The sequence below is a fragment of the Scyliorhinus torazame genome, chromosome 4 (genome assembly GCF_047496885.1).
Source record: "Scyliorhinus torazame isolate Kashiwa2021f chromosome 4, sScyTor2.1, whole genome shotgun sequence".
NCBI lineage: Eukaryota > Metazoa > Chordata > Chondrichthyes > Carcharhiniformes > Scyliorhinidae > Scyliorhinus > Scyliorhinus torazame.
In genome coordinates, this window is record NC_092710.1 from 349667255 (window position 1) to 349680780 (window position 13526).

The 13526-nt window shown below is 47.6% G+C and overlaps 1 protein-coding gene across 1 annotated transcript in view; it reads right to left on the reverse strand.

Annotated features, from left to right (window-relative positions):
* Positions 1 to 13526, reverse strand: part of LOC140411509 (dynein axonemal heavy chain 6-like) — a 1703852-nt gene that overhangs the window by 898053 nt on the left and 792273 nt on the right. The window contains exon 36 of the mRNA XM_072500595.1: positions 4433 to 4604. Within this exon, the coding sequence (XP_072356696.1) occupies positions 4433 to 4604 (172 nt within the window). The remainder of the gene's footprint in view (positions 1 to 4432; positions 4605 to 13526) is intronic.

The window sequence follows — 13526 nt, forward strand, 5'->3', positions numbered from 1 at the left end:
GGGAGAGGAAGTGAGCAGATGGATTTGGAGTGTAGGTGGAGAGGAATAGAGAGGGGAGCGATACAATTGTGCTCCCAATTCTTCTTTTCCTATGTTCCTATCTGAGTCCCTGGGTGGTGCTCAAAAGATTATTCATAAGCAGCCAATAACAAGACCCAGCGCTGAATCCTTGTAGAAGCAATTGGTGAGATTGCCTTAGCTTTATGGAAGAGGCCCAGCAACTGCTTGTGATTAATGGTGATGGAGTAATTGCAGCCATAGATGTACTTATGAAACCGCTTTACACCAAATACGGGTGCCAGACCTTTTTTTGATGTTTGTACTTTCGCTCAGCCGCAGCCAGTGTCCATGAGGCAAAAGCGATCGGAAGATCATGGCCATCGTTCATCCGGTGAGACAGTACTGCCCCAAACTCATATAGCGATGCATCGTATGTTACTAATAATGGTTTCAAAGGATTGCAATGCGTCAACAACTTGGAAGAGGACATCCGCCCTTTCACCTTCATCCTGGGCCTTGTTCCACTCCCAATACTGGTGCTTCTTGAGGAGCAAGTGAAGGGGGGGTGCAGGACGGTTGCTAAATTCGGAATGAACCTGCCTTAATAATTGACCAATGCGAGAAAAGAGCAAAGCTCCATGGTGTGCTGCTGGTTGGGGGCCTGTTTGACGGCTTTCACTTTCACGGTGACTGGGTGCAGGCCATTTCGGTCCACCCGATACCCCAAATATACGGTTTCTCTCACAAGAAACACACACTTCGCGCAGCGCAGGCAGACACAATACTCTTAAAAATGCTGCAACACTGTCTCAAGATTCTGTAAATGTCCCTGGTCCGTGGTCCCTATGACTAGCATGTTGTCTAATTAATCTGGAACATGCGGCATTCTGCGCAGGATGTTCTCCATGATGCGCTGGAAAACTGCAGATACCGATACTCCAAACGGGAGCCGGTGCACCTGTAGAGTTCCTTGTGTGTATTGATCGTAACGTACTTCAGTGAGGATTCATGGAGCTCCATCTTCAGATAAGCATTGCTCATGTTCAGTTTCATCAATGTACTGACACCGGCCAATGTAGTATAAAGATCCTCGATGCAGGGTAAAGGATAGTGATCTAATCATGAAGCTGTGTTCACAGGCAATTTCTAACCTCCGCAGATGTAGACTGTCTTATCCGGCCTTATGACGGGGACCACCAGCACCTCCATAGCGGCGAAACGCATGTCAGAATATCCACTCATGTATATAATGAGATGCAGACAGGCAGTGATTGACACACAGGATGACCAGTAAGCACACAGCACAGTGCAGCCAATCACCAGACAGGACACCACCACTATAAAGCCAGAGGGCACTAGGTTTCCCGCTCTCTGGACCCCGCCACTGAGACAGTCAGAGTCCATGAGCTAGCAAGTGCAAACACCATGCGGTAGCTAGTAAGTCTGGTCAGGCTACTACAAGGTCTCAAGTCAGTTCAGTATAGTGTCGACCCACAGCTGAATATGTATATCAGTTCTATCGTTGAATAAAACAGTGTTGGATCTTCTCCAGTGTTAGACGTCTGTTTCTAGCTTCCCTGCATCGAGTGCAGTCCACATCGAACCTACCTGCCTAACACATCAGCGCACATGCCTAATAATGCCCAAACAAAAGGTTTGTTCTCAACCTTTTCCACCAAGTGTAGGGAACCGGGAGGACAGGAAAATATTGGGGCTGGGCCTCCTGATCCCCTGGGATCTTGGTCACAGCCCCTTTAATTGTACCCAAGCCAGGGTGGAAAACCTCAGGGAAACTGCTCAGTACCGCACACAAACCCCCAGAACCCACTTGGAGGATATGTTGCCAATCCAACAGCAGCCGGTGTAGCCAATCGTGACCCAACAGGCCCCTATACATCGTGACTTGCTTCCTGATTTGCGCTCCCACGGGATTGGAGAATGGGTGCAATTTTCCTCCAGCGGGAGGACATAGGCTGGGTTCTCCATCCAGTGACTCAGAATTGGGAAATGTGATCGGGGGAGAATCGATGCCGGCACCAGGCGCTCGACAGGATGCCAGGCTCCGGTTCCGCGACAGCTTTCCATGCTGCATGATTGCATGGGCATACAAATTGTACAGTAAATGCTGTTGGCACATCATTAATTGGCCTCACCCGGCAATTTCCGGGCCCCGCGATGCTCTGCCTCCGCCAGGGGCAATAACCGATTGCGAGGTTCACATGTGGTATTGACAATCAGGAAACAGGCGACGTGGTTGCTGAGGGAGAACGAGAGGGTACGGAAAGTGTCCAACATCACTATAATGTCCTGACAGTTGTGCACTGGCCTGGGCGACTTCTGCCAGGGCTTGGGGAGGGGTAGCGGGTGGGGGGGGGGCGGGGGGGGCTTTCCAGGTGCTTGGCTGTGGGGTTGGGGTGGATGGGCATGGACCACCATTTCCGCAACATGCAAGGCGGCCATGCAGCTGTGCACGCTGCTGACTGCCCACTGTGAACATAACACCATGGGTCATATGGGGGCCTGCCCTGGCCACCCCCTTGGTACCCTCTGGCCCCAGCCCATCAATAAGATGGGCATTCTCCAGCGCAACTAGCGTCATCTTGTTCGATTCCCGGCTTGGGTCACTGTCTGTGCGGAGTCTGCACGTTCTCCCCGTGTCTGTGTGGGTTTTCTCCGGGTGCTCCGGTTTCCTCCCACAGTCCAAAGATGTGCAGGTTAGGTGGATTGGCCATTATAAATTGTCCTTAGTGTCCAAAATTGCCCTTAGTGTTGGGTGGGGTTACTGGGTTATGGGGATAGGGTGGAGGTGTGGGCTTGGGTAGGGTGCTCTTTCCAAGGGCCGGTGCAGACTCGATGGGCCGAATGGCCTCCTTCTGCACTGTGAATTCTATGATTCCATGAACCACACCAGCTGGAGGCACCCCCCCAAGTCACTCACCACCCTGACTTGGAAATATATCACCGTTCCTTCACTGTTGCTGAGGCAACATCCTGGAACTTTCTCCCTCAGAGCACAGTGGGTATATCTTCACCTCAGGGACTCCAGTGGTTCAATAAGGCAACTCACCACCAACTTCTGAAGGGCAATAGGAGATTGGTAATAAATGCTGGCCTAACTAGTGATGCCCACATCCCATAAATTAATTTTGAAAAATGGTTAAATTTGACTCGAGATCCACAGCAATGTGGTTGATTCTTAAAAATGCCCTGACAAGGGCAATACATGCTGGCCCATTCAGCGATGCACACATCCCAGGAAAGAATTTTTAGAAAGAGAGATGTCCAAAAATCATGAGGGGCTGAGTAGATTTAATGTAGTTAGTAAAAGAACCAAAGGTGACATTAGGAATAGTTTTTCACACATCAAGTGGTTAAGGTCTGGAATGCACTAAGAGTGGTGGAATTGAGGCGTTTAAAAGGGAATTTGACTGTTATCGGAGTTAAAGGTGGGGAATGGCAAGAGGTGAACTTCTCATTTGGAGAGCTGGTGAAGATGATAATGATAAGCTTTATTGTCACAAGTAGACTCACATTAACACTGCAATGAAGTTACTGTGAAAAGCTCCTAGTCGCCACATTCCGGCTCCTGTTCGGGTCACAGAGGGAGAATTCAGAATGTCCAATTCGCCTAACAGCACATCTTTCGGGACTTGTGGGAGGAAGCACCCGGAGGAAACCCACACAGACATAGGGGTATATAACTGTGTGGGTTTGTCTGTTATTCTGTGATTGGTTTTACAATTTGGAGAGGAAAGCAGGGAGTGTGTAGGAAGTGAAGGGGAAGGGATGGCAGGGTCATCACCTCTGAACACAAGACAGTGATCCTGCTGGGAGTCTGAGATGAGGGCAGAATCATAGAATCCCTACAGAGCAGGAGGCCATTGGGCCCATTGAATCTGCACCAGCCCTTGGAAGGAGCACCGTACTTAAGCCCACGCCTCCACCCTATTCCAGTAACCCAGCAACCCCACTTAACCTTTTGCACTCTCAGGGGCAATTTAACATGGCCAATCCACCTAACCCACACATCTTTGAACTGTGGGAGGAAACCGGAGCACCCGGAGAAAACCCACGCAGACACGGGGAGCAAGTGCAAACTCCGCACAGACAGTCACCCGAGTGTGGAATTGAACTCGGATCCTTGGCGCTGTGAGGCAGCAGTTCTAACTACTGTGCCACCGTGCTGCCTTGATCTTGATGGTGATGTTCACTGTTGTACAGAGTTCACTGACAATAACAATCCTAATACATGGATAATGGCCGGGAGGGTCACTGGTGACACTAGAATCAGAATAACTGATGTTAGGAGAGAGCTGGTGCCAGGTAACTGCTGCATTCTAAATAAATTTGAAGTGGAATTTTCAGGGAAGTTTTCAGCTGGTTTGAGATAAGCGACATGTGAAGATTGGAAGGATTACTGTCATCACATCACCTGCAATAGGTGGTTTTCTTTTCTCGGTGTAACCAGTCCAGGAAAGAGATCATCCAGAATGCTCAGAAACAAGGGGACATCTTCAGCCAGGAACTTGGGGAGATTCGCATCCTTTAGTGCGTGGATCAGAATGTGTGATTCATCAATCTGGTTCATGGGCATCTTGGGTTGTCTGCAGAGAAAGTATTTTTAAACACGGTGTTAGAAAAAAAGATAATCTAAGTATTAAAGCTGTGTTGTTGCTGCAATTGCAGCCCTGCAAGTGACAATTAGATGAATTTCACAACATAGACAGGAAACATTAATATGCATAATTACCTCAGTACCATCCTAACTAATCTTTTCAATACTGTGGCTTCCACCTATGGCAGAAAGGCAGTGGTTCCGCTTGGGGATAGAGCCACAGGAAGGTCACTGTACTATAGCTATTGAGTACAGTTTCACAGGAACAGAAATGTATAAAATCTGCTCGGCATCATCTAACACAAAGTTTTGTATTCAGTGTCGGATGAGTAGAGATGGTGGCTGTACGTAGAGGCTTGTTACCTTCTCACAGGACGGTTAGTATAGAGTATCTGCTGGATACAGTGCAACCAAATGGTCTGTGTACAATATCGACTGGATACAGTCTTATAAACAGTAAATCTACAGTATCTGCTGAGTACAGTATTACAGGAAGGTCAACCGATGGTCGCTGCTCAGGCAGTATCACAGGACATTCAGTGTACAGTATCTGCTGTACACAGTATCACAGGAAGGTCAGTGCACAGTATCTGCTGTGCACAGTATCACAGGTAGGTCAGTGTACAGTATCTGCTGTGCACAGGATCACAGGAAGGTCAGTGTACAGTATCTGCTGTACACAGTATCACAGGAAGGTCAGTGTACAGTATCTGCTGTACACAGTATCACAGGAAGGTCAGTGCACAGTATCTGCTGTGCACAGTATCACAGGAAGGTCAGTGTACAGTATCTGCTGTGCTCAGTATCACAAGAAGGTCAGTGTACAGTATCTGCTGTGCTCAGTATCACAGGAAGGTCAGTGTACAGTATCTGCTGTACACAGTATCACGGGACGGTCAGTGCACAGTATCTGCTGTGCACAGTATCACTGGAAGGTCAGTGTACAGTATCTGCTGTGCACAGTATCACAGGAAGGTCAGTGTACAGTATCTGCTGTACACAGTATCACAGGAAGGTCAGTGTACAGTATCTGCTGTGCACAGTGTCACAGGAAGGTCAGTGTACAGTATCTGCTGTGCACAGTATCACAGGAAGGTCAGTGTACAGTATCTGCTGTACACAGTATCACAGGAAGGGCAGTGTACAGTATCTGCTGTGCACAGTATCACAGGAAGGTCAGTGTACAGTATCTGCTGTGCACAGTATCACAGGAAGGTCAGTGTACAGTATCTGCTGTGCACAGTATCACAGGAAGGTCAGTGTACAGTATCTGTTGTACACAGTATCACAGGAAGGGCAGTGTACAGTATCTGCTGTGCACAGTATCACAGGAAGGCCAGTGTACAGTATCTGCTGTGCTCAGTATCACAGGAAGGTCAGTGTATAGTATCTGCTGTACACAGTATCACAGGAAGGTTAGTGTACAGTATCTGCTGTGCACAGGATCACAGGAAGGTCAGTGTACAGTATCTGCTGTGCACAGTATCACAGGAAGGTCAGTGTACAGTATCTGCTGTACACAGTATCACAGGAAGGTCAGTGTACAGTATCTGCTGTGCTCAGGATCACAGGAAGGTCAGTGTACAGTATCTGCTGTACACAGTATCACAGGAAGGTCAGTGTACCGTATCTGCTGTGCTCAGTATCACAGGAAGGTCAGTGTACAGTATCTGCTGTGCACAGTATCACAGGAAGGTTAGTGTACAGTATCTGCTGAGCACAGTATCACAGGAAGGTCAGTGTACAGTATCTGCTGTGCACAGTATCACAGGAAGGTCAGTGTACAGTATCTGCTGTACACAGTATCACAGGAAGGGCACTGTACAGTATCTGCTGTACACAGTATCACAGGAAGGTCAGTGTATAGTATCTGCTGTACACAGTATCACAGGAAGGTTAGTGTACAGTATCTGCTGTGCACAGGATCACAGGAAGGTCAGTGTACAGTATCTGCTGTGCACAGTATCACAGGAAGGTCAGTGTACAGTATCTGCTGTACAAAGTATCACAGGAAGGTCAGTGTACAGTATCTGCTGTACACAGTATCACAGGAAGGTCAGTGTACAGTATCTGCTGTGCTCAGGATCACAGGAAGGTCAGTGTACAGTATCTGCTGTACACAGTATCACAGGAAGGTCAGTGTACAGTATCTGCTGTGCTCAGTATCACAGGAAGGTCAGTGTACAGTATCTGCTGTGCTCAGTATCACAGGAAGGTCAGTGTACAGTATCTGCTGTACACAGTATCACAGGAAGGTCAGTGTACAGTATCTGCTGTACACAGTATCACAGGAAGGTCAGTGTACAGTATCTGCTGTGCACAGTATCACAGGAAGGTCAGTGTACAGTATCTGCTGTGCTCAGTATCACAGGAAGGGCAGTGTACAGTATCTGCTGTGCACAGTATCACAGGAAGGTCAGTGTACAGTATCTGCTGTGCACAGTATCACAGGAAGGTCAGTGTACAGTATCTGCTGTGCACAGTATCACAGGAAGGTCAGTGTACAGTATCTGCTGTACACAGTATCACAGGAAGGTCAGTGCACAGTATCTGCTGTGCACAGTATCACAGGAAGGTCAGTGTACAGTATCTGCTGTGCACAGTATCACAGGAAGGTCAGTGTACAGTATCTGCTGTACACAGGATCACAGGAAGGTCAGTGTACAGTATCTGCTGTGCACAGTATCACAGGAAGGTCAGTGTACAGTATCTGCTGTGCACAGTATCACAGGAAGGTCAGTGTACAGTATCTGCTGTGCACAGTATCACAGGAAGGGCAGTGTACAGTATCTGCTGTACACAATATAACAGGAAGGTCAGTGTACTGTATCTGCTGTGCACAGTATCACAGGAAGGTCAGTGTACAGTATCTGCTGTACACAGTATCACAGGAAGGGGAGTGTACAGTATCTGCTGTACACAGTATCACAGGAAGGTCAGTGTATAGTATCTGCTGTACACAGTATCACAGGAAGGTTAGTGTACAGTATCTGCTGTGCACAGTGTCACAGGAAGGTCAGTGTACAGTATCTGCTGTACACAGTATCACAGGAAGGTTAGTGTACAGTATCTGCTGTACACAGTATCACAGGAAGGGCAGTGTACAGTATCTGCTGTGCACAGTATCACAGGAAGGTCAGTGTACAGTATCTGCTGTGCACAGTATCACAGGAAGGTCAGTGTACAGTATCTGCTGTGCACAGTATCACAGGAAGGTCAGTGTACAGTATCTGTTGTACACAGTATCACAGGAAGGGCAGTGTACAGTATCTGCTGTGCACAGTATCACAGGAAGGCCAGTGTACAGTATCTGCTGTGCTCAGTATCACAGGAAGGTCAGTGTATAGTATCTGCTGTACACAGTATCACAGGAAGGTTAGTGTACAGTATCTGCTGTGCACAGGATCACAGGAAGGTCAGTGTACAGTATCTGCTGTGCACAGTATCACAGGAAGGTCAGTGTACAGTATCTGCTGTACACAGTATCACAGGAAGGTCAGTGTACAGTATCTGCTGTGCTCAGGATCACAGGAAGGTCAGTGTACAGTATCTGCTGTACACAGTATCACAGGAAGGTCAGTGTACCGTATCTGCTGTGCTCAGTATCACAGGAAGGTCAGTGTACAGTATCTGCTGTGCACAGTATCACAGGAAGGTTAGTGTACAGTATCTGCTGAGCACAGTATCACAGGAAGGTCAGTGTACAGTATCTGCTGTGCACAGTATCACAGGAAGGTCAGTGTACAGTATCTGCTGTACACAGTATCACAGGAAGGGCACTGTACAGTATCTGCTGTACACAGTATCACAGGAAGGTCAGTGTATAGTATCTGCTGTACACAGTATCACAGGAAGGTTAGTGTACAGTATCTGCTGTGCACAGGATCACAGGAAGGTCAGTGTACAGTATCTGCTGTGCACAGTATCACAGGAAGGTCAGTGTACAGTATCTGCTGTACAAAGTATCACAGGAAGGTCAGTGTACAGTATCTGCTGTACACAGTATCACAGGAAGGTCAGTGTACAGTATCTGCTGTGCTCAGGATCACAGGAAGGTCAGTGTACAGTATCTGCTGTACACAGTATCACAGGAAGGTCAGTGTACAGTATCTGCTGTGCTCAGTATCACAGGAAGGTCAGTGTACAGTATCTGCTGTGCTCAGTATCACAGGAAGGTCAGTGTACAGTATCTGCTGTACACAGTATCACAGGAAGGTCAGTGTACAGTATCTGCTGTGCTCAGGATCACAGGAAGGTCAGTGTACAGTACCTGCTGTACACAGTATCACAGGAAGGTCAGTGTACAGTATCTGCTGTGCACAGTATCACAGGAATGTCAGTGTACAGTATCTGCTGTACACAGTATCACAGGAAGGTCAGTGTACAGTATCTGCTGTACACAGTATCACAGGAAGGTCAGTGTACAGTATCTGCTGTACACAGTATCACAGGAAGGCCAGTGTACAGTATCTGCTGTGTACAGTATCACAGGAAGGGCAGTGTACAGTATCTGCTGTGCTCAGTATCACAGGAAGGCCAGTGTACAGTGTCTGCTGTGCACAGTATCACAGGAAGGGCAGTGTACAGTATCTGCTGTGCACAGGATCACAGGAAGGTCAGTGTACAGTATCTGCTGTGCACAGTATCACAGGAAGGTCAGTGTACAGTATCTGCTGTACACAGTATCACAGGAAGGTTAGTGTACAGTATCTGCTGTGCTCAGTATCACAGGAAGGTCAGTGTACAGTATCTGCTGTGCACAGTATCACAGGAAGGTCAGTGTACAGTATCTGCTGTGCACAGTATCACAGGAAGGGCAGTGTACAGTATCTGCTGTGCACAGGATCACAGGAAGGTCAGTGTACAGTATCTGCTGTGCACAGTATCACAGGAAGGGCAGTGTACAGTATCTGCTGTGCACAGTATCACAGGAAGGTCAGTGTACAGTACCTGCTGTGCACAGTATCACAGGAAGGGCAGTGTACAGTATCTGCTGTACACAATATAACAGGAAGGTCAGTGTACTGTATCTGCTGTGCACAGTATCACAGGAAGGTCAGTGTACAGTATCTGCTGTACACAGTATCACAGGAAGGGCAGTGTACAGTATCTGCTGTACACAGTATCACAGGAAGGTCAGTGTATAGTATCTGCTGTACACAGTATCACAGGAAGGTTAGTGTACAGTATCTGCTGTGTACAGTATCACAGGAAGGGCAGTGTACAGTATCTGCTGTGCTCAGTATCACAGGAAGGCCAGTGTACAGTGTCTGCTGTGCACAGTATCACAGGAAGGGCAGTGTACAGTATCTGCTGTGCACAGGATCACAGGAAGGTCAGTGTACAGTATCTGCTGTGCACAGTATCACAGGAAGGTCAGTGTACAGTATCTGCTGTACACAGTATCACAGGAAGGTCAGTGTACAGTATCTGCTGTACACAGTATCACAGGAAGGTCAGTGTACAGTATCTGCTGTGTACAGTATCACAGGAAGGGCAGTGTACAGTATCTGCTGTGCTCAGTATCACAGGAAGGCCAGTGTACAGTGTCTGCTGTGTACAGTATCACAGGAAGGGCAGTGTACAGTATCTGCTGTGCACAGGATCACAGGAAGGTCAGTGTACAGTATCTGCTGTACACAGTATCACAGGAAGGGCACTGTACAGTATCTGCTGTCCACAGTATCACAGGAAGGTCAGTGTATAGTATCTGCTGTACACAGTATCACAGGAAGGTTAGTGTACAGTATCTGCTGTGCACAGGATCACAGGAAGGTCAGTGTACAGTATCTGCTGTGCACAGTATCACAGGAAGGTCAGTGTACAGTATCTGCTGTACAAAGTATCACAGGAAGGTCAGTGTACAGTATCTGCTGTACACAGTATCACAGGAAGGTCAGTGTACAGTATCTGCTGTGCTCAGGATCACAGGAAGGTCAGTGTACAGTATCTGCTGTACACAGTATCACAGGAAGGTCAGTGTACAGTATCTGCTGTGCTCAGTATCACAGGAAGGTCAGTGTACAGTATCTGCTGTGCTCAGTATCACAGGAAGGTCAGTGTACAGTATCTGCTGTACACAGTATCACAGGAAGGTCAGTGTACAGTATCTGCTGTGCTCAGGATCACAGGAAGGTCAGTGTACAGTACCTGCTGTACACAGTATCACAGGAAGGTCAGTGTACAGTATCTGCTGTGCACAGTATCACAGGAATGTCAGTGTACAGTATCTGCTGTACACAGTATCACAGGAAGGTCAGTGTACAGTATCTGCTGTACACAGTATCACAGGAAGGTCAGTGTACAGTATCTGCTGTACACAGTATCACAGGAAGGTCAGTGTACAGTATCTGCTGTGTACAGTATCACAGGAAGGGCAGTGTACAGTATCTGCTGTGCTCAGTATCACAGGAAGGCCAGCGTACAGTGTCTGCTGTGCACAGTATCACAGGAAGGGCAGTGTACAGTATCTGCTGTGCACAGGATCACAGGAAGGTCAGTGTACAGTATCTGCTGTGCACAGTATCACAGGAAGGTCAGTGTACAGTATCTGCTGTACACAGTATCACAGGAAGGTTAGTGTACAGTATCTGCTGTGCTCAGTATCACAGGAAGGTCAGTGTACAGTATCTGCTGTGCACAGTATCACAGGAAGGTCAGTGTACAGTATCTGCTGTGCACAGTATCACAGGAAGGGCAGTGTACAGTATCTGCTGTGCACAGGATCACAGGAAGGTCAGTGTACAGTATCTGCTGTGCACAGTATCACAGGAAGGGCAGTGTACAGTATCTGCTGTGCACAGTATCACAGGAAGGTCAGTGTACAGTATCTGCTGTGCACAGTATCACAGGAAGGGCAGTGTACAGTATCTGCTGTACACAATATAACAGGAAGGTCAGTGTACTGTATCTGCTGTGCACAGTATCACAGGAAGGTCAGTGTACAGTATCTGCTGTACACAGTATCACAGGAAGGGCAGTGTACAGTATCTGCTGTACACAGTATCACAGGAAGGTCAGTGTATAGTATCTGCTGTACACAGTATCACAGGAAGGTTAGTGTACAGTATCTGCTGTGCACAGTGTCACAGGAAGGTCAGTGTACAGTATCTGCTGTACACAGTATCACAGGAAGGTTAGTGTACAGTATCTGCTGTACACAGTATCACAGGAAGGGCAGTGTACAGTATCTGCTGTGCACAGTATCACAGGAAGGTCAGTGTACAGTATCTGCTGTGCACAGTATCACAGGAAGGTCAGTGTACAGTATCTGCTGTGCACAGTATCACAGGAAGGTCAGTGTACAGTATCTGTTGTACACAGTATCACAGGAAGGGCAGTGTACAGTATCTGCTGTGCACAGTATCACAGGAAGGCCAGTGTACAGTATCTGCTGTGCTCAGTATCACAGGAAGGTCAGTGTATAGTATCTGCTGTACACAGTATCACAGGAAGGTTAGTGTACAGTATCTGCTGTGCACAGGATCACAGGAAGGTCAATGTACAGTATCTGCTGTGCACAGTATCACAGGAAGGTCAGTGTACAGTATCTGCTGTACACAGTATCACAGGAAGGTCAGTGTACAGTATCTGCTGTGCTCAGGATCACAGGAAGGTCAGTGTACAGTATCTGCTGTACACAGTATCACAGGAAGGTCAGTGTACAGTATCTGCTGTGCTCAGTATCACAGGAAGGTCAGTGTACAGTATCTGCTGTGCACAGTATCACAGGAAGGTTAGTGTACAGTATCTGCTGAGCACAGTATCACAGGAAGGTCAGTGTACAGTATCTGCTGTGCACAGGATCACAGGAAGGTCAGTGTACAGTATCTGCTGTGCACAGTATCACAGGAAGGTCAGTGTACAGTATCTGCTGTACAAAGTATCACAGGAAGGTCAGTGTACAGTATCTGCTTTACACAGTATCACAGGAAGGTCAGTGTACAGTATCTGCTGTGCTCAGGATCACAGGAAGGTCAGTGTACAGTATCTGCTGTACACAGTATCACAGGAAGGTCAGTGTACAGTATCTGCTGTGCTCAGTATCACAGGAAGGTCAGTGTACAGTATCTGCTGTGCTCAGTATCACAGGAAGGTCAGTGTACAGTATCTGCTGTACACAGTATCACAGGAAGGTCAGTGTACAGTATCTGCTGTGCTCAGGATCACAGGAAGGTCAGTGTACAGTATCTGCTGTACACAGTATCACAGGAAGGTCAGTGTACAGTATCTGCTGTGCACAGTATCACAGGAAGGTCAGTGTACAGTATCTGCTGTACACAGTATCACAGGAAGGTCAGTGTACAGTATCTGCTGTACACAGTATCACAGGAAGGTCAGTGTACAGTATCTGCTGTACACAGTATCACAGGAAGTTCAGTGTACAGTATCTGCTGTGTACAGTATCACAGGAAGGGCAGTGTACAGTATCTGCTGTGCTCAGTATCACAGGAAGGCCAGTGTACAGTGTCTGCTGTGCACAGTATCACAGGAAGGGCAGTGTACAGTATCTGCTGTGCACAGGATCACAGGAAGGTCAGTGTACAGTATCTGCTGTGCACAGTATCACAGGAAGGTCAGTGTACAGTATCTGCTGTACACAGTATCACAGGAAGGTTAGTGTACAGTATCTGCTGTGCTCAGTATCACAGGAAGGTCAGTGTACAGTATCTGCTGTGCACAGTATCACAGGAAGGTCAGTGTACAGTATCTGCTGTGCACAGTATCACAGGAAGGGCAGTGTACAGTATCTGCTGTGCACAGGATCACAGGAAGGTCAGTGTACAGTATCTGCTGTGCACAGTATCACAGGAAGGGCAGTGTACAGTATCTGCTGTACACAGTATCACAGGAAGGTCAGTGTACAGTATCTGCTGTGCACAGGATCACAGGAAGGTCAGTGTACAGTATC